Source organism: Setaria italica, chromosome I, assembly GCF_000263155.2.
Source record: "Setaria italica strain Yugu1 chromosome I, Setaria_italica_v2.0, whole genome shotgun sequence".
Classification (NCBI taxonomy): domain Eukaryota; kingdom Viridiplantae; phylum Streptophyta; class Magnoliopsida; order Poales; family Poaceae; genus Setaria; species Setaria italica.
The window spans coordinates 30,574,412-30,594,795 of NC_028450.1; the positions used below are offsets into that span (position 1 = coordinate 30,574,412).

At 44.0% G+C, this 20,384-nt stretch overlaps 3 protein-coding genes across 3 annotated transcripts; 1 reads left to right on the plus strand and 2 right to left on the minus strand.

The window, feature by feature from the left end:
* Positions 1 to 2,243: 2,243 nt before the first annotated feature.
* On the minus strand, positions 2,244 to 5,984 carry LOC101776523 (cytochrome c oxidase subunit 6b-3). Its single transcript, XM_004953006.3, has 4 exons — positions 5,826 to 5,984; positions 4,659 to 4,747; positions 4,454 to 4,535; positions 2,244 to 2,715 (listed from the first exon to the last, which is right to left on the minus strand). The coding sequence occupies exons 1-4, from the start codon at positions 5,832 to 5,834 to the stop codon at positions 2,662 to 2,664; spliced, it is 234 nt and encodes a 77-aa protein (XP_004953063.1). The 5' UTR covers positions 5,835 to 5,984; the 3' UTR covers positions 2,244 to 2,661.
* An 898-nt stretch (positions 5,985 to 6,882) lies between these two features.
* On the plus strand, positions 6,883 to 9,586 carry LOC101776933 (S-adenosylmethionine decarboxylase proenzyme). The gene is made up of 3 exons (XM_004953007.3): positions 6,883 to 7,084; positions 7,629 to 7,781; positions 7,876 to 9,586. Exon 3 carries the CDS (start codon positions 8,058 to 8,060, stop codon positions 9,258 to 9,260), a length of 1,203 nt encoding a protein of 400 aa, XP_004953064.1. The 5' UTR covers positions 6,883 to 7,084; positions 7,629 to 7,781; positions 7,876 to 8,057; the 3' UTR covers positions 9,261 to 9,586.
* Positions 9,587 to 10,397: 811 nt separating this feature from the next.
* Positions 10,398 to 19,600, minus strand: LOC101777337 (histone-lysine N-methyltransferase ASHR3). The gene is made up of 11 exons (XM_004953008.2): positions 18,984 to 19,600; positions 17,388 to 17,534; positions 16,788 to 16,949; positions 16,403 to 16,429; positions 15,322 to 15,439; positions 15,088 to 15,187; positions 14,065 to 14,158; positions 13,226 to 13,304; positions 12,147 to 12,318; positions 11,991 to 12,071; positions 10,398 to 10,990 (listed from the first exon to the last, which is right to left on the minus strand). The coding sequence occupies exons 1-11, from the start codon at positions 19,443 to 19,445 to the stop codon at positions 10,645 to 10,647; spliced, it is 1,788 nt and encodes a 595-aa protein (XP_004953065.1). The 5' UTR covers positions 19,446 to 19,600; the 3' UTR covers positions 10,398 to 10,644.
* Between the last annotated feature and the right edge of the window lie 784 nt (positions 19,601 to 20,384).

Consider the following 20,384-nt stretch of genomic DNA (forward strand, 5'->3'; position numbering starts at 1 on the left):
GCCCGTTTTCAGTGACGAAATCGGCTCACCCCGGTGGGACCTAGCATCTCTTGTTCGCCAAACCACGGTGTTGTCTAACCCTCGGCCATTCGTTCCAATCGTGCGTTTCCAAAGGGGGGGGGGTTGTTTGGCGGAGAGGAACTTCTGGATCCAGTATGATAGCTTGAAAGGGTTAAATGAAAACCCCCCCCCCCCCCCCCCCCCCCCCCCCCAGGGCATGGTGTACGCGCGCGCGCGTGCGCGGGAGCCTCCCCGTGTCCCTCGCCATGCCACGCAATAACTTGCGCTCTGAATGCGATGCCCCAAGCATGGTGGCGCCACCGCACGACGACCGACCGCCGGCCGTCGTGCCGAGCTGCACGCTCGACCGGCGTTCCGATCGATGCCTGCCTAGAATGAGCCAGGCACAGCGCGTGACCGGCCGCCCCCATTAATGCCAGCTCTGAATGCCGCATGGGCGTAGTGAAGCGTTCAAGGCCTGAAGCTTTGCAACTGCACCAGCACCACGAAGAGGCCGGGTCGTGTCAGCTTGCGCGCGCGTGCGTGACCGATGGTGCAGCAGCGACGGCCCATGCCATCGACCAAGCTGGTGATCGATCCCTCGGCGCAGGCATGGCCGTGGCGCGCCGGGCGCCGCGCTGCTCGCGGGCTCGGAATACTGGCTGGCCCGGCATGGCGCGGCGACGTCGGCGTGGAGCCTACACGGGAATTGAATGGCGCCTGTTGCCGTCGCAGCGCGCGCCAGCGGCAGAAGGGATGATTGAGGCGGGCGGAGCCGGGCATTTTGCATGCGACTGTGCACGCTTTGCTGCGAGTCTGAAACCCGGCCGGCAGCGCCAGAGCGAGACTTCACGTCAAGTCGCCAAGAGCGGCAGTCAGGCGTAAATGCCAGAACAGTTAGCCAAGCCAGAGAGACGTTCCTAGCTACGTGACAGGACGGATCCACTGTGCAATCCTTTTTGCAGATGGCAAAAACTTGTTAAACCAAAAAAAAAAAGATTGTACCGGTGCACGTAAGCATCTGGACGAGCGAGGTGATGAGGGGATCAAACAATAGAGACAGCGCCAGTAGGGACTAATCACCAACAGTGACTCCATTGCTGAGCAGACACTAAGGGGCTGTTTGGATACAAGGTGTTAAACTTTAACAGTGTCACATCGGATGTTCGGATACTAATTAGGAGGACTAAACATGAGCTAATTATAAAACTAACTGCAGAACCCCTATACTAATTCGCGAGACGAATCTATTAAGCCTAATTAATCCATCATTAGCAAATGGTTACTGTAGCACCACATTGTCAAATCATGGACTAATTAGGCTTAATAGATTCGTCTCGCGAATTATACTCCATCTGTACAATTAGTTTTGTAATTAGCTTATATTTAGTACTCCTAATTAGCATCCAAACATCCGATGTGACAGGTGTTAAAGTTTAATAGGGTGTTCCCAAACACCCCCTAAAGGCTGGGAATGTTTTCGGACACAGCCAACAAAAGTGTCGCTATCATACACGGTTCTCATTGCGAGGGCCGGGGCGGCAGATAGCACCGGATTCCAAACTACTACCGGCGCATCTCCGGCTAGTGAAATAACGCAGCAGCCCGACAGCGAGTGAAGAGGTAACAGGGCGTTCACCTGGCGTTTTCATCCCCCGGTCAAATTTGCGCGCCTGCGGTTTGCAGGGCACAGCGATACTTTACCCTAGGAATCGCTTTTTCGCAGTACGGCACAGCTGAACAATCAGGACAATCACAGAAACCAGGCAGCAAATGGCAGCTACCATTATCTTGAAAGACTACTTAAACTTTGGAGTCCAGTTACAGATGTAGTAGCATACCAGGGCCTAAACCGAGCTTCCAAAGGGGTAATGTAAAGAGGAAGAGGCCTAAACTGATCATTACGTTACGTGCTTCAACATGCAGTAACATTTAGTATCAGATTTAGCACACTAGGGCCTAAACTGATCTTCCAAATTGATGAACAGCTTCAGAAGAGGTAATGTAAAGAGGAACATACTGATCATCAGTGCTACGCTGCTAGTCCGCTACCGATATAGTAACACAAAGTGATCATTACGTGCTTGAACATAAGGAACAAAACTATCAAGATTTGATGGAAATGAGAACTGGTTACGATCCCATCGAGGCAAGAACTGTCTAAACTAAATGAACATTCAACCTTGAATTCTCATTGACATGTGCTACTCCTACACTTTCCAGCACACACAAAAGGTTGGACCTCAGCAGGTAAAAAAGCTTTGATTTTGAAATCTTACCCCGGGAAAAGTACACGGTACACCCACATTCATGGGCAGTATGTAATCATTGTCCTACCCTGATTCCCAGCCATTACTACAATTCCAGCATGTTGAAGACACAAAAGGCGGCTACAGGGAGGTACAGTCACAGGCACGAAAGGATGCAAGTTCCAATTCAGACGTTTATACGCGAATAAAATGAGGTCCACACAACACAAGGCAGCATGTGAGGTCACTGTAGCCAATTATTAGAACAGCATAAGGAGGGCATCACTAACAGTTTTGTAGCGACTGGTTGAAGGACAAAGGCATTGACGATTCTGAAAGCAGGAATGCAGAATGGAACAGTGCGACTGGCCAACGTGTTGACTAGTCCAAGGGCATGTCTGAGGCAGTAGATTCAGAGAGGTCCTGGAAACGTCCCGTTCTCCCTCTGCTCATTCCATTTCTCAACCTGGTTCAGCAAACAGTCAGCTGGTGACGATTCCAAAGAAAGCAGACATAACAGTTCTAATTGAAAAATAACAACGCAATACAAAAAATGAGCAAATCGGCAAACACAAGAAAAGCATCACAGGTTACATTACGGGACTGGAAGGTAGAAGGAACAATAGGAAAAATTAATGTTGAACACTAGATCAGAGCCAATATGACATGTGTTTGAAACCTTTGGATATTCAGTATCTATATAGTATCATATAAACTGGATTTCTAACATGGACAAAATATGATTGCTTCAGTATGGCCTCAGGGTGGAGTAAATCTGTGGTAGCTTCTGAAATCCAGCTAATGTATCTGATGCACCAAATGAAGGGCTGACCGCCAGTAACAGCAATAGTAAATCTACTGACGAATAATATTAAAAAGCTTCAGTACAAGAAGGTGAAGTAATACGCTCTTTCCTATAGTAATTCGGAGGTAAAGTTTAGTTAGCTGGCACAGATATTTTCATCTTCCGTCATCAAGAAACAGCACATGTTATGCTATAATGACACTCCATCGAGGTATCGACAACAACTAAGTCCACTTTTATCTTCCGACATCCATTGTCTACTAGATGCAAGTAAGCAAAGTAATCATTCAAAACACAGAACCATTTTTGCCTAAGACAAACAGCCACTGTTTATCATCAAAAACAGGGACCCTCAGAATGTATCGTTCAAGAGCTGCACACATCATGAATTCTTGCATGCATCTTTACTGGCAACAAACAGAAGTGGAGGGGCTGAGAAGATACAAAGCAAGTCAAGGTAAATGTGTAACACCTCCTCTTGATGTGAATTGGACGTTAAAACAAGTCAAGGTAAATGTGAGACCATCTCTTCATGATACGCATTTGATAACAAAGCAAGTGAGTGTAAATGCGCAAGTGCTACTTGTGACGTGCAAATTCGCATGCCCATGCCACTATTTGCATGTGCAAGCATATCCATGGCCATACGTACAGCCTACTACATGACACCTAAAGGTTACAGTCACTGGGAAGGGAGAATATTATTGAAAAGCTAGCTCAAGAAGAGCCGGTTGACAACAAACCCCTGGCTGAGTCAGGACACTGAACAAAGACAAAGATAACTAACTTAACTCAGGTTACAAGAAAAAACTATTAGCTGAATGAAGATTATTTAAAATGTATTACTCAAGGCAAGGGCTTCAACGTAGTTAGATTAGATCAATCACAAATGGTACGTCCACTGAAGCATACTGATAACTTCATGATTTTCGAGTCCAAAAGAAAAAGAAAAAAAAAATGGTGGTTGCAAATTCAATTATCATTTGTATATTGCTCCCTCCAGTCCCTTTTCTAAGGCGTCACCGGAGCAAAGCCACATACCAAGACAAAGGGTGGGAGCATGTGCACGAGATTAATCAGCATGCATGCAAGTTGAAAGCTGAACCGTCCATCAATGATATGCAGTGGGAAAAAAAAAGAAAAAGCTGGACAGACGGATGACTAACTTGCCATAAGCGGATGCTTTAATCATCCCATGCGTATGCAAAAATGCATCAACTTCCTCCCATCTACCTAATCGCCTGCACCGGTAACTACAAGCGCCTAACATACCGGCCAAAAGCAAAAATCGTGGTATGCCTTAGAAAGGGGCTAGAGGGTCGAGGGAGCACTTCATTCAAAAAGATATGTTCCCCAGAAGCATGGTTAACAATGGCAGCAGTAAGGAAAATGCGCTCACCCATTCTCCGGGGCAAAGAGACCTGTAGTACTTGGCAAATTTGTCACAGTCGCCAGCATCGTCCCCTTTGGCATTCACGCACCTGAATTCCATGAAAGTTGGAGAAACTAGTAACAAAAATATGATTGTGCACTGCCTAAAAAGTTGAAGAAGAAAATGCTGACAAAGTATAAAAGTTACCGTTACACAAAGTATATGGTTATACCTGTGGTACTCAACATAGCGAGTAAAACAATGCCTTGTCTGGTTTGTTGTAGGGAAGCGGAAGTCCGCAGGTGCTGTTTTTATCTCAATCTGGCATATATAAGCAAATGAATAAACTTGCGACGGACAATAAACAACACACAAAACACTTCTACAGAGGCTGGAATAAAAAGGAAAGAAAAAACAAAGAAGCATAGTGAAAAGCAAAGTTGACAAGATCGGCCTATTTGGCTATTTGTATAGCTAAACTGAAATGCCAGAATGCCATGATCATCTCCAAAAGAACAACTGGACTTTTCACAAAGCATAGCAGCATAGGAAAGGTAAGTTTTTCATCAATGTGAGGTGTGCAGGAAAGACTGTAGATGCTAAATGATGAAATGGGTAATACAGGTAGGCGGCAGCAGTCATGACAAAACCAAACTATTATAAATTACGGTCAGCAATATAACACAACAAAAATTGTAGAGGAACATATTGTGGAAACCAGCAAGACAGCGACAAAATGCAGTTTAATAAAAAACATACACAGATTAGAGAATACATATAGCACTACTGTAATACTATCTTGCTGCAACACTGCATGGGCCAAGGATGACTCAGGAGTGGAAATATCATTATTTCATTCTGACATGTACCAAATCTATGACCGGGATCGTACAACTCTGATGTCCGAAGTCCCGTGCAAATTACATTGTCTCTCCTCTACTTTTTCCTCTATCTAAAACACGTTTTGTTCCCTTCCACTTCCACCGATTCCTGTAATATACCGAGAAAAAGCGAATGTTTTGACATAGTTTCGGTGGTTCAAAATCGATACAATCCCTAAATGAGTAATCGACACTCTGGGGGCAGGCACGAGTGAAGAATTCCTCGATGAAGCCCCGAAATGCGTTTGCGAACCCTACCCTGATACCCGCCGAATCTGCAACCGCGGATGAGGAGATACAGCCCCGCATTTCTGAACCGATGAGGGATCAGAAGCCATCATCATGTTCCCGCACGATCCTAGGATCTCCTGCGTCGCCGCTACCTATTCGTCCGATCAGACTGGATGAATCTACCGGCGGCGACGTAACGGCGGGTACGCAGAGCTTGTTCAGGAAGGATCAGGAGGGAAGAGATCCGGCAGATGGCGCGGAAGGGGCTAAGAGGATCGCGATCTCACCTCGGCCATCGTGGTGCGGAGGGGGGCTGGAGACGGCGGCGGGTTCCCGGCGGCGCGCGGTGGGCGGGGAAGGTGGTGGCCACTTGGCTTCCGGACTCCGGTCGGGTCAACCTCGATGGCTTTTGCGAGCCGGAACCGAGAGGAGGAGGGAGAAGAGAAGACCGAGCCCACCAGGTACAGCCGAAAATGTCGCGGCCCTTTCGGTCCATCCAGTTAGCTGCCAACACAAGAAGCCGGGCCGTTCAGCCCACTTGGTCCATGGGCATGGCCCATCAAGCAGGCTGCACGAAACCGGGCCGGTTGACGCCAAGTTCCTTGGGCCGGGCCTATCAGGCCCGTTGTCGTTGGGAAATCGCACGCGCAGGAAATCTGGACTCCGACGAGTCGATCTTGTTGAGCAGCAGCCAGCTTTCAGTGAACGCTGGTTTGTAGCATACGCGACGGCTACTATGAGCCTGTGACGTGCGAGCGAGGCAAGTGACTGGATCCACCCCGCGCCGGCCGCCCATCCTGATCGCCTCGGAGTCCAGCGGCACGAGTCCAAAAGCGGCTTTCAAGTTTCAACGAGAAGGGACGGAAGCACTTTTGACATTCGGCGGCGCAAAAGCCAAAGGATAAGGACGCCGTGGAATCGCGGTGAGCGGGCACGTCTCCGCCACCGTCCAGCTGCACGGCCCTGGGCGCCCCCCGCGCTCGCCAGCCTCTGCCCAGCGGCGACGCGAAGCCACCAGTCGCCGCCACCTCCTGCTGTCCACGGCGGCGATGCCGCGACGAATCCAGGAGGGACGGACCCCCAACAACCACGCGCCAAGGATAAGCAAAAGGGCGACGCGTCGCCGCGTAGGGCCCACCTGTCACCCTCCCGCGCGCCCTCACGGTGACAGCCTGACCGGGATGGGGAAGGTGGGCGCGGGCGATTGGCACTACGTGAGCGCGGTCCACGGCATCCGCGGCCGATGCCGTGCCGAATCCGCGCCCCGTGCGGTCCAGTGGACCAGGTGCCTCCTCCTCCACTCGATCCGGGCGCTATAAATACACGGCCAGGCCCGTGTCCTCCGTTCTCATCTTCAGCCCCCACCGCGTTGTTGGCTAGGAATCGATCCATTTTGCCGTCCCCAATCCCCATCTCTTCGGTGTGCCTGCTTTCTCGGAGAGGAGAAGAGGGAGATTTCTTTTTCCGTCCCCCACCCGCCGATCGGGATTTGAGATTGTCCAGGCCGCTGGTTTCGCAGCGAGGTTCGGGCCTTCGTCGTGGGATTGTAAGATCCATTTCCCCCGTATGCTGTTGTTCTTCGATCTAATCTAGTGCTATGATGTTTGTTTGATCTGGTATTTGATGGTGCTGGGTTTACTGAGGTTCCTCTTCTAGATGTTGGTGGTTAGGAAATTATTTGCCTTTGACGAAGAATTAGATAGATAGATGATGGTGATCGTATTTCTTTGCTGCGATGTTAAGGATATCAAATTACCTGAATTAATTATTCGTGGGAGAATATTGCTAAGGTTACTGCCTATAATTTTGGATAGGGTCTCTGTTCAGCTCAGAATTTTGTGTAGATTGTGTCTATATATGTTCCAATTATCTTGAACTATCTGTTTCGCCCGTTGTGAGTATCAATTTATTCTTTTCTGTTATGCTCCCAAATTACCAGGATTTGGATAGTTTTGAACTAACTACAATAGGAATATAGTTCAACAAAGAAATTAGTGAAGTCTTTCTCTGATTTTTATGGTTTGCAATCCCTGATCTGTTACATATCTCTGTAGTTTCTCACCAGTTGATCATTCGGTTCTTCTCTGCAGTGAAAATTTGATGTGCTAATGGAGTCCAAGGGTGGCAAAAAGAAGGCTAGCAGTAGTCGTTCCTCCCTGATGTACGAAGCTCCCCTCGGCTACAGCATTGAAGACCTCCGCCCTGCCGGCGGCATCAAGAAGTTCTCTGCTGCTTACTCGAACGTATGTACAAGACGATTTTCCTTCATTTTATCTATATAATTGCAGCTCTTGTATGATTTGGTGCTTACAGTGTGGATTGTTTCATCTCTTGCAGTGCACGAGGAAGCCATCCTGATAGCCCTCTCGTCGATCCCGTCCTAGTAGCTTAGAAACCACCTGCAATCATTTTGATCTTCCTAAATCTCTCTGGCTAGCTGCTTTCTGGTGACCAAAGGGATTTCTAGAAACTGCTTCCTGTCTTCCTTCCTCGGCTGTCTGTCATCTTGCTTTGAAACAATGGCAGTCCCGCAAGGTGCTGCTGCTGCCCCTCTCCCAGTCTCTGCAATTGGGTTTGAGGGATATGAGAAGCGCCTTGAGATCAGCTTCTCTGAGGCATCTGTCTTCGCTGACCCCAACGGAAGGGGACTGCGCGCGCTCTCGCGCGCCCAGATTGACTCTGTTCTTGACCTTGCACGGTGCACCATTGTGTCTGAGCTCTCAAACGAGGACTTTGACTCTTATGTCTTATCTGAGTCAAGCCTGTTTGTGTACCCATACAAGGTTGTCATCAAGACCTGCGGGACTACCAAGCTTCTGCTTGCCATTCCGAGGATTCTTGAGCTTGCTGAGGAGCTCTCGCTGCCGCTTGCTGCTGTTAAATACTCCCGTGGGACATTCATATTCCCTGATGCACAACCTTCCCCACACAAGAACTTTGCCGATGAAGTTGCCTTCCTCAACCGCTACTTCGGTGGTCTCAAGTCCGGTGGGAATGCTTATGTGATTGGAGATCCTGCAAAGCCTGGGCAGAAATGGCACATCTACTACGCCACTGAGCACCCCGAGGAGCCTGTTGTTACTCTGGAGATGTGCATGACTGGGCTGGATAAGAAGAAAGCTTCTGTATTCTTCAAGACCTCTGCAGATGGCCACATCTCCTGTGCTAAGGAGATGACCAAGCTTTCTGGCATCTCGGACATCATCCCGGAGATGGAGATCTGCGACTTTGACTTTGAGCCCTGCGGCTACTCCATGAACGCCATCCATGGCCCTGCATTCTCCACCATCCATGTGACCCCAGAGGATGGCTTCAGCTATGCAAGCTATGAGGTCATGGGTTTCAACCCAGCCTCCTTCGACTATGATGACCTGGTTAAGAGGGTGCTGAGGTGCTTTGGCCCATCTGAGTTCTCTGTTGCTGTGACCATCTTCGGTGAGCGGGACAACGCAAAGACCTGGGGTAAGAAGCTGGATGTAGAGGCCTATGCCTGCAGCAACATGGTTGAGCAGGAGCTGCCTGCTGGTGGCTTGCTCATTTACCAGAGCTTCACTGCTACTGGCAAAGCTGCAGTTGGGTCGCCGAGGTCTGTCCTGCATGGCTTTGGTTGTGACAGTGTTGAGAATGGATCTGAGAATGGTGAGCTCGATGCCCCCCTGTGCTGGGAAGAGGATGCGGCGGATGAGACTGAGGAAAGGGTAGCCAAGAAGCTGAAATGCTGATGCTGATGTGAAATGCTGATGCTGATGTGCTACTTTGGAGATCGAAGAGAAGACCTGAGAGTTCTGTCAAGCATATTTGCTGCCCTTGGTTATCTTGTGAAGCAGCCAAGCCAGATTGTTTATGCTATATAATTTGTGTAATATATAATTTGTGTAATGGTGCTGTGACGGCGCATGCTTGTTATGAATAATAAAATGCTCTAGGTGGCCAGCTCTGTCTGCCACAGTGAGCCGATGTACCGGTATTGTTTGTGATAAACTTTATGACTCGATAAAGCCTCTGTTTGATGACAATCTGAAATATGAATAAAGTGTTTTTTATGTGATTTCAGTGTCACTTACATATCTTATTCAAGTTATAATGGCCGATTCGGGAGGCATATCATCAATCGTATATTGCCTTCGTTCATGTAGTATTTCATTCCAAGGATCATGTTCTCTCTGGTCCGCGCAATGTGAAGAGAATGTATGGATGGCTGCGCCAATGTTACGGGGCCGTTACGAACCTGACGACTGACGTCTTTGGAACTGGATTCGACCATGGCCGCTGGTCGTGGTTGGGACGTTGGCATCTGCTCACACTCAGACAGCATCGTCTCGTAGCCACTAGCTTGCGAGAATCTAGTTCTTGATTGAGATGGGCACTTCTCGTGGTTGCTGGAGATCGGGGGCAACCGTTAACCGGTCCGGCAAAGTCGACTGGATTACTATGATGGCATTGCCAAATGAGACTTCTCTTCCGGGCGTGAGGTACGTGGAGCTTGTCTGAACCGAGCAGCGCGAGGCACATGTTCTGCAACCGTCTTCTCCACGTCCATCTGGAATCTTACGTCACGTCCATCTGGAATCTTACGTCATTACTAGGAGATGACCAATAAACTCAGCACATGCCAAATCATGGAACCGATGCAGACAGTGATGCAAACAAAAGAAGACAGGAGGAATGAAGTTGATCGAGACAGTAGGATTTAGCTAGGTCGTCTTTGCAGGGATGATCTTTTGCTTCAAGTAGTCTGTCTGGCTGTGTTGCGTTTGTCATGCCTAGGCTGCTGGGACTTTTGCTCTTTTCCAACTCAAAAGGGTGACATTCTTTTTTTTTAAAAAAAAAGCACTCAGCAAATTTATTCTCACATACATGGACAGCAACAAACATCACATGAAACTTAACATTAGTTGCATCAGAAAATCTGGGTACATGGTTTCCACAAACCACCAACTGTAAACTGAATGAATTCCCTATGAGATCAAATAAAGAATGTGGTAGGTTACAACATAGATGAGCAATGTGAAAGAATTGTTTCCAACCAATGCATATAAAGAATGTACCATGAAATTATTGTACAGGACGAGCATATGCCTGCTGTTTCAGCAGGAGCTCGGGCAATCAGATATCCGCAGCAGGAACTTCACTCACCAATGTTGGCATGCTTGTTGAAGATACCGCGAGGGATGTTCTCTTCCTCTTGCCGGCCCAGCATAGCCGGATTATTTTGCCTTTACTTCTCAGGTTAAAAGCCTCTGTACAGTTGGCCCAGGGTAACAAATGAGCCATTGACTCCAATATTGGAGCAGAGCTGCGTCGTTGTGTGGGCGAATGTTCCCTCAACTGTTCTTGCTCTGCTACAATTGCAAGATAGTTTTGAGTTGGGTTCTTTATTTGACTGCCCAGGTATCCCTGGCAGTTTAGTGCCTGGCAATGGCACTTCACTTTCTCTCCAAAATGCACAAACCTACAGAAAAACAAGCAAATTATTGTTGCTCAAAGCAAAGAGGATAAAATATACACAGTTCAGTTTCAGAAAACGTTGTGTCCCCTCTGAATTTAATCCTGGTCTTTCAAAAACACAAGAAAAGTGTGCCAATGTTTGGGTTAGCAAACTAAGGGTAAGGGCAGTAGTAGACTAGTAGTTGAGACTTGAGACCAGGAACCAACAGAATAGTTATGTTGATTTCAGGGGGAAAACGTGGCAACAATGTCTACCGCAACCATTTAACCATATGAAATGGGCTGTCTATGGCATCTTTGAAAAACATAAAAGCAGTTTGAACTTGTAACACCCTGTCCTCCAAACTGCACCACCCAACCCTTCCGAGGAGCGGGCACACGTACACATAGCACCCTACTTACACTTTTGTTCTCGCTTCGTGTAAAAAGTTTAACCCGAAGGTTCTATGGCTGGAGGATAAAGGCTTATGAGTTGGCTTCACCCTTGCTCAACTAGTAAGGTAGTACTAAACATGCGCACCTGCGCTCATGGGCCACTACTAGGCTATCCAAATTTGGGCCGGATGTCACAGAACTAAAGCTAAGCTAATCTCCCATCCTGGCCTATGTTTGTAAGCTTCAAGATGCATGCAAGTCAGAGAGCAAAAGAACATTAAAAAAGCTAAATAAATAAGTACCGTAGTCTCTGGTACGAAAGTTTGCACTTGTGATTCACCACACAGAAAGGTAAAGAAATGGTTCTTAGATCTGAGATTTTAGACTCGTAAATAATTGATCACATCAAAACACTACAAGGGGATGCAGATGCTAGTTTGATCACTTTGGTGCCACCTTACCAAACTAGATTTCACAAATTTCTTTTGGTGTCACTGCAATCAGCAGACTGCAGGGAGGCGTTTTCTTGTTATCAAATATGCAGTGCAAGAAAATATATATTAGCCTTTTTAATTAAGAATGCATGTCCTTTCATAAGTGCAATAGAACAAAATATTTGGTTGAAATACCTGTAGTCATAGGTTAAGGGATCTCCAACTTTGACGGAACGAGAGGCGAAGACACCGACTCTTGTCTCACCGTCAACCTGCCTGGCAAAGCCATCGAAACAATCAGGAACGTGATATAACATGATTTCTTTTTCTTGTTCAAGAACACAGTATTACCATTTCTCGAGTTTACAGTTGGGGTCACAGCTGTGGTTTAGAAAACGTGATACATTTCCTTTAAATGTCGCATCTATTGTAAAATCTTTGCTGATTTCGCACATGTAGAAGTTTTTGTCACCACGCGTTCTTATATCCCAAAGCCTTTGTTCACATATGGCGTCGTCAATGACTGAAAAAATGTTTTAAACAAAGAGAGGAAAAAAATGCATGAGGCGAAGCTGTGCAATACAATAAGCTTCACAAGGATTAGCTCATAAATCAGAAGCAAAGCAGCAAAATTTCAGTAAACCGATTTCTCCATTGACCAAAGGGTGAATGGTCCCAGTATGATGGTAGCATGAAGTTCAGAGAGGAAAAGCTGAACCATAAACAAAAAGGGAATGATAAGAGAAACGTTTTAACACAATGTACAGTGCTATACTACAGAAGACTGAGGCACAAATGATGAGTAAGTGTCCCTGTTTTTAGTTGTAGCTGAACGTTTTTTTTTTCAAAAATAATGCTAAGTCCCCAGTTGGGAAAAAGCATCAGGCAGCATATACTTTCAGGTTAGCCATGATAGTTATGTGCTACCTTCAGTATATCTTTACAACTTGCATAAGGCAACTTGCAAGATTTACCTTGGCAAAATTATTATTCAACTAAAAGAACCCTTGCAACTTTTGACCAACAATTAGTTAACTGCATCAATAGATTTGCATTCAAATGAATTTTGATATCAATTTTGTAGTTTTCGACAATGTATTGCAAGAGAAATTAAAGGTCAAAATCTACTTTTGAGAACTCCTAAAAAATGCCTTCATGTTGATGAACAGATGGAGTACTAACTTATTAAGGGTACATGGACAATGATAATGGAAAGTTTGAGTAATTTTTTTGGAGAGACAGAGCGCATTAAAATTTGCATGGACAACTGCATATTTGAGAACATAGCAAAAATGTGACCATATTTGAGAACATAGCAAAATGTGACCCCACCACCACAAATGTTGCGCGGAAGGGTCATCTATCAAGAGCTTACTATTTCTGTTGGTTCTATTTTTAACTAAAATTATAGCAGGAAAATAAAACCTTACCTTCACCAACATACTCAATTACAAAATCACCTTTCTCCAATGGCTCCAATGCAACAGCACCCCATCCACAATGCTCTGTCTGTAAAGGGAAAATGCTGCTGTGGTCATAATCAAATGAAAACTAATGCTAAGTAAAATTGCACTCAGAAAAAGAATTATTCTGGCAGCGCTAAACCACGCTACCTCTATTGCCCATATGGAGGTGCAAACATGCAGATGTGTCTGATTTTTTTTTCATAGAAACAATTGGCCTCTATTGCCAATATGGAGATGCAAACATACAGGTGTGTGTGATTTTTCTTTTTATCGAACCAAGTGAACTCTATCATACATGATGCCAGGTCAATTTCACTGAGCACCCTATCATTGGCACATGTTTTGCATCACATACAAGGGGATATTCAGGTCTGAATGTACAGGGTTTACTATGGCAGCAGTAGATAGTAAGAAACCTAAAGGCCTGATGGATGAGGGAATCTGGATCCACACACTTCTATCCATGGTGCATTTAGCGACGTTTAAAAAGATATGTTGGATGTTTTTGTAACTCGCACTAACTAAAAGTCTAACACTAAGGTAACAGTAACACTCCTGATCATATTACCTTTAATACCACTCCTAAACAAATCAGTGTTTCAAAGATTAGGCAACACCAACCTATCACTTTGATGCACAAACTCTTGAGAAAGTATAAACTTACAAACTTAAAAAGTTTGAAAACTTTAAGTAAAACCAAAACATGCAACGCTATTATGTACTAAAAGGAAATAAGGAGTGAATAAATTGGTGGCATAAGTTCCTAGAAAAGCAAGTAAGCACATCATGGACAAGAAAGCTACCTTAACAATTTTAATTTTCTTATCCTTGCGGAATGGCCTGTTGGTACATAGATCTGAGCAGCGGCAATTCTTGGAACAACTCATCGAAAGACCCCTGATAAGTCAAAATCAAATTTCATTGGAGGAAAGTAAACATGTATGGATTCTATACACATCATACAGAACTTCCTAAACGATTATGCCAACTTATTCATCAAATATTAGTAATACATGAGTGCAAACATCCATAATATGCACAAGTACCAGTGCCACTGTTCAGTGAATATGGTACTGCATTTGCTTAGCTTATAATGCAGAAAACAATATGAATAATTGATAAGAAGTAGGTGCTCAAACGTTTAAACTTAGGCCCAGGTTAAAATGCAGGAATATTATAAAAGTCCAAGTGGAGTGAAAACCATAGGATTAAAACCACATGAAACATGTGGGTAACAGGATATATTAAGGGCAAGATAGACAATGAGGTTGGAATGAGGGTTCATTACTGTGGAATTCCTCTAAAATCAAAGAGAAAGGAATCCTATCTACCGAAATTCTTTATCATTATGATGTTTCAAGCGCTCAATAGTGCTCATTAAAATGAATGGAAAATCCTACATTTTCCAGTGAACATCCTATTCCAAACAGCTTTTGCATGGTCAGAGCAGCACTATAACATGGGAGTGAACATCCTCTAAAGTGCGAGACAGCTTATACACTAAGACTTTCCACAAAACACATAGTACCAAATAGCATACATAACAGAACTTTTTAATTGAGGTGACAGATGTGGATTTTGTGCAAGTCTCTTGCAACCTGTAGACACAATACCAAAACTATAGAAGTGCACTTTAGGGGAAGACAACGATATAGACTATATCTTTACTTTAAAACAGCGCTATAACATGGTAGTGTTGATACAATCAGATAACACATGTTTATGCCTTCTCTTTGCTAAAATAATTCTGGTTCCATGTTTAGAACGCATATTTAAATAGCAATTCACATGTCTTTGGCAAGCTTCAATAGAGCAAGAACAAATACCTGCATTCACAATCTTCTTTGCAAGTAGAATCAGCTCTGCAGTTCGTGCACCCAGTATCCACATGAACACTAGTGCGCTTCTTTTTTATCAAATATACATCTTTTACAAATGAAGGAAATAACCATGGTGTACTTGTGCAAGAATGAAAAGCAGACAAACAAAAAGCTCATCTAACTATATAGCTCCAGAAAGAATAGAAATCTTCACTACTGACAAGTAACACTTTAGGATACTGCGCCTGATGGACGTATAGGGGGGTGGCTTGTAAACAGCCTCAGAAAAATCCCTAATGGTTGAATCAATATTGAATTCTTCGTTAACATATGGAAGAGGTAGCCGGCGAAACACTTCCTATGAAATAAGCATGTTAGTGTAGCCATGAATAACTGTCGCATACGAAATGCACTTCATCGTGATGAGACAGTAGTACTTCTACAGTTGTACTAGACAAAGTAATCTTTTTTTCCTGAGGCTTTACATCATTAGAAACTTAACCATGTTCCTCATCAAATCTTTATTTTACTACACATTCCAGTTGCATCACTAGTACTAAAAACTACAAAAGTACAAATAAAAAAATAGCCATTAATTCCAAAAATGTGGTGTTTTCGACTTCCCAGTCCCCAAGATGCAACATGGCCATAAGTTTTTATAAAAGCATAATAGCAAAGATCGTAACTAAAAGACGTAATCATATATGCTAATATGCCAACACTCTTGTAGTGTAGTGGTAAGCTCCCCAGTTGAGGGAGACATCAACGAGGGTTCAAATCCTGGTGGCAGCATAAAAAACTCCTCGCCGCCAGGCTGTGGCACCTGTGGTTGGTTTGGGCCCTCCTACCAGGTGTAGTTGTAGTGGTTGCCAACCCACTGGGTCATGGTTGTGCCAGGTTATGGTGCGGCCCTATAGGGTGAAGCCGGGGTTCAAGGGTTTTCTCGGCCAGCTTGGCTGAGATTTCTTTCTTCATGTAATGCCATGGGGGTAGTCTTTCCCCCGCTGGTAGAGTTTTTTTATATGCTAATACCATTTCTATGCGGCCATTCAAATACTTATACACATATTAGTGGTCAACCATGCAAACAAATAGTGGAAAAAGTACTCAAACATTAGTTTACACTAACTATTTTTTTTTCTTCTTTAAGAGTAGTAAAAGCACATTCTGAAACCTACCCAGCAATGCCATTATAAAGATAGGCTGCTAAAGAAGCTCTGAAAATGGTTTATTCAAGAAAACAACATGCACACTTTATATGAATGAAATAATCATAAAAGAAAAGATAGCAAAGGTGCAGTTATATCATGCTTGCACTCACCTCTATGCTGTTGGTAAAGTCAGCATTCTGTCACCAGCAAACAAAGTATTCCTGTCAGCCACCTCAACCATTACAAATATTAACAAAAGGGTGTGTGGGATGCATTGTCATAATATTGTCCAAGCTAAACCTCAAAGGTAACATATTCTTGTTTGGTATTAATCTTCCAAGGATCTAGAGATGAAACAAAAAGATAGTTGGAATGTAATGGAGGAATCAGCACTGTGCTTGGAGAAAACACAATGAATATGCATGCAACTTTTTAAAAACTCATACTAGAAAGTTTCCCTCTTGCCTGTTTATCAAATTAGATTGGATAAGCTGTTATTGTTTCTTTCATATATGACAACATGAAGTGAGCAATTTTAAGGAAAAAAGGATAGACCTCATTTTGCAGAAGCCAATCGGAAGGATGCCTCCAGCAAATTGCACTTCCTCGATTGTCTTTTAGATGAATCACTGGCCATGGTGCACATTTCGTATGTGCTGCAACTGTACAACGCCCACAGCGCCAAAAGAACATCTTTTGCTTACAAACCATACAGGCCTAAGAAGCAGAAAGTTAAACAGATGTCCCTAATGATCAAGTAATGTAACCAATCCAAGGACAGGAACTGAAATAAAACATAATTTGAAAAACAAAATACAGGTGCATCTACTGCAATAGCAAAACCCAAGTTTATTGCAGATAAATCTCTATATTATTGTTGCATTTACGATATCTACAATGCACACTGCATGCCTTGCCTTCCGACCGTCAAATCTTGCAATCATATATTGAACGTATCATCCACTAATATGAAAAAAGGAATAGCTAGAGAAGAGCATAATATAAAAAATAATGACACTGGAGTATGATAATCAGAGAAGTTTGAAATTAATATTATATCTATAGTTCTGACTTGTATATTTGGTAAAATGTTACATCCCCAATGCAAAGTTGCACAAATTGAAAAGCGCCCCATGCCATAAAATTGGAACTTACATGTTGAGGGCACCTGAAGCTTTCAGCGGTGAAGTTTGAAGTACCTTTCACAACACAGTTAAGATGGAACACCTTTGGACAGCGAGCAACCGAACATTTTATTTCTTCTCCAGCATAAATAGTCTTGGAGCACAAACAGCATTCGACCTTTGCACAAACGAAGAAGGTATGAGATGCTAACCAGATGAAAGGAACAGAGAATGGATCCTAAGTCAACGAATAAGACTAATTACTCCCGCTGATCAAAATTATAATCCGTTTTAGGATTCCTAACAATCAAACTTTTCAACTTTGATCATCAATATAATAATTAATAATGTAAGATTGATCTCAGTAGATTCATCAAGAAAGCATTTCCATAGCACGCAATCCTTTTTTTATTTTAGGTATAATATTTTAATAGAAATTGCTAGTGAAAGTTCCACCCTATAGATCACATCAATGTCCTAAACAACTTAGATTTATGACAGGAGGGATAACTTCAGAATTAATGTATTGCAGTTACAAATTTTAACTGATAGATAGGCATACTAAGTATGATGGGTTTAAGTTATGGGACAATAAGCAATTCAGAGGTAGAAATCTTTATAAAATGGTTGCAGGCTTTGTATCTAGGGGATCGTCTCCATTAAAGGATTCAGAATGTTGCAACGTTTCAAAAAAAATTGCATATAGTATTTTACATACAGATAAGTTAACTGTTAACCTGTAAAAAAATAAATGTCAAATCCATCCTAGATGCCAATAAACAAAATAGACAAGCATTGCTCATCATGTGCTAACAGTACCACTTGTGTTTCATCAACTGTGATATTACAGATGAATCTGAAATTGAATTTTTGCTAGTTTCTTTGACTTCATAAAGTATGTACATGATTTTTCAGATTTTTTTAAGAAACCACAGAATGTTGCATTAATAGTATTTTCACTAGGGGCATGCACTAGAACCCTGGTCACCATCACAATTTCGATACATTTTTACACATATCATATTATCTTTTTGCCTGTCCTTGGGTTTCATCTTTAGCCTATCCCAGCTTGCTTGGGACCAAAGGCAATGTTAACCCACCATATTTTCTACTATCTGCCCAAAGCTATTTGGATATTGTGGCTTTTCGGAGTCTCTTATTCTTGGAGGAAACTTTGAGCATTAGCTCCCGACCTCCCATGGTGACAGAGCTGTAAAGCTATTAAGTTTAAATTTGATATCATTTTAACAACAAACATACTAGCACTATTTTGATATTACCAATGCACATAATTGAAAGTATGTCACAGTTAAAGGAAAACTGATTGCAAACTGTCAAGAAAGTCTTAAATCTCAAATAATAAGTGACTAAAAGGAGTGAAACACAGAAACAGACACGCACGCACACAATGATTACATATTAACAATGCTCAGGCGTAGATGTAATTGTCACCACAATGCTAAAGAATTCCCCGGATGGACCTGAATTGCAAGAACGAATAAGCGTTCTAGCTGCCTTTTGCTTGATCCGCCCAGACATAAAGAGTCTTGAGTTAAATGGGAATTCGAAGTGAGCTGAAACAAACATTGGTCCGACAACGCGAAGCACTTCGAGCAAAAATCCTTACCGCCTTTGGCGCGCCGGTGAGGAAAGGCAGCACGCAGTGGTGGGCAGGGACGCCGGCCGCTGTCTTCCTAGCCACCCACTCGCTCACGCGTTTCTCGAGCATCGGACCCCGAGCTGGAGCCTGCGCCCGAGACGTCCCGGGTGACGGAGCAAGTGACGGCTTCTTCCCACCGCCACCGCCACCGCCACCGCCGCCGCGCCGCGCGGCCGGGCAGGTGGTCGCAGCGTCCGCGCCCCCCATGTCGAAGGTGCGGACACGGCCGCTCCATCGACATTCCATTGGAAGCATGAGGGGGCCGCCGCCGCCGTCCACAGAGGCAGGCGAAGACGCGGACGCGGGCGCCGCGTCGATCGATGCGGCGGCGGCGGCGGCATCCCCGGCGTGGTCGTCGGCGAGGTCCCCCGCGGCGTCGACGGAGAGTTCGGGGAAAGGAGGGAGGTAGACTGTGCTCAGATCCGGCATGGCCGCCAGCGGGGAGGGGCTGTGGGCTAGGGTTTGGAGGGCATTGGGTATGGGGTTGGTCGGAGACGTGGAAATGGACGGAAGACGTGAGCACCGGGGAAGAAGAGGACTCCTCACTCCCGTGTCTCGCCAGATTTGGGAGCCATTTTTCCTGAATTTTTATTGACTTTTTCTCACACTTTTTTGCTTCATCCGTAGTATTTGCTTCAATATTATTAGAGTAGTGGAAATCGTTTTTTGCTTCGACAGCTGCTATTTTTTTTTTCTTGTGGTGCCAGTTGAATTGCAGGGCTTGCTCATTTTTCACTTTCAGGCAGTATAAAGATTCCACGTTACTTAACTAAAATTGTGCTTGCAATATAATATACAAGTTCGGGATGCGTTTATCGTATTCTTTTCGTCCGCTAAGTTTTCTATGAAAAAAATACTATTGAACATGGGGAATTGAAATTGATTCCAGATAACTTTGAATTTTAGGATAGTAATTTTATTTATTCAATAAAAAGGCAAAATTATTCAAAATACATGATAGATATACAGGGAAAAAAGGGCAGCTATAGGTAATCTATTGAAACAACCTTAAGTTTTTGAGGCTTTCAAATTCTTTTACTTCGAGGCAGTATAAAGATTCTACGATACTTAACTAAAATTGTGCTTACAATAATATGCATTTTCGGATGCATTTATCATATTCTTTTAGTTTCTAAAAGAAGCCATGGCTCATTTGAAAAGCTGAATCAAAATCCGAAGGCAATAACTTGTGTGTTGTTGATGCCCGATAAGTTTGAATAATGATTGTCTATCAATGATTATCGTAATGATGAAAAAAAAAGTTGAGTTGGCAAAGGTTCCCCCGTGATACTATGTTGTAGCGTATTTTGTCAAGGATCCACACCATTATAGAAAAAGAAACATGATTCCAGATAACTTTGAATCTAT

Bases quoted from the DNA above. Each gene is read 5' to 3' on its own strand.
- LOC101776523 (XM_004953006.3), bottom strand. The intron at 4,536-4,658 runs GTATAACCATAT...CATGGAATTCAG, and splicing joins CGCTATGTTGAGTACCACAG to GTGCGTGAATGCCAAAGGGG. The intron at 2,716-4,453 runs GTGAGCGCATTT...TTGCTGAACCAG, and splicing joins CTCTTTGCCCCGGAGAATGG to GTTGAGAAATGGAATGAGCA.
- LOC101776933 (XM_004953007.3), top strand. From the start codon at position 8,058: ATGGCAGTCCCGCAAGGTGCTGCTGCTGCCCCTCTCCCAGTCTCTGCA.
- LOC101777337 (XM_004953008.2), bottom strand. From the start codon at position 19,445: ATGCCGGATCTGAGCACAGTCTACCTCCCTCCTTTCCCCGAACTCTCC. The intron at 17,535-18,983 runs GTAAGGATTTTT...GTTTGTGCAAAG, and splicing joins TCACCGGCGCGCCAAAGGCG to GTCGAATGCTGTTTGTGCTC. The intron at 13,305-14,064 runs GTAGCTTTCTTG...TTCCCTTTACAG, and splicing joins AGAAAATTAAAATTGTTAAG to ACAGAGCATTGTGGATGGGG.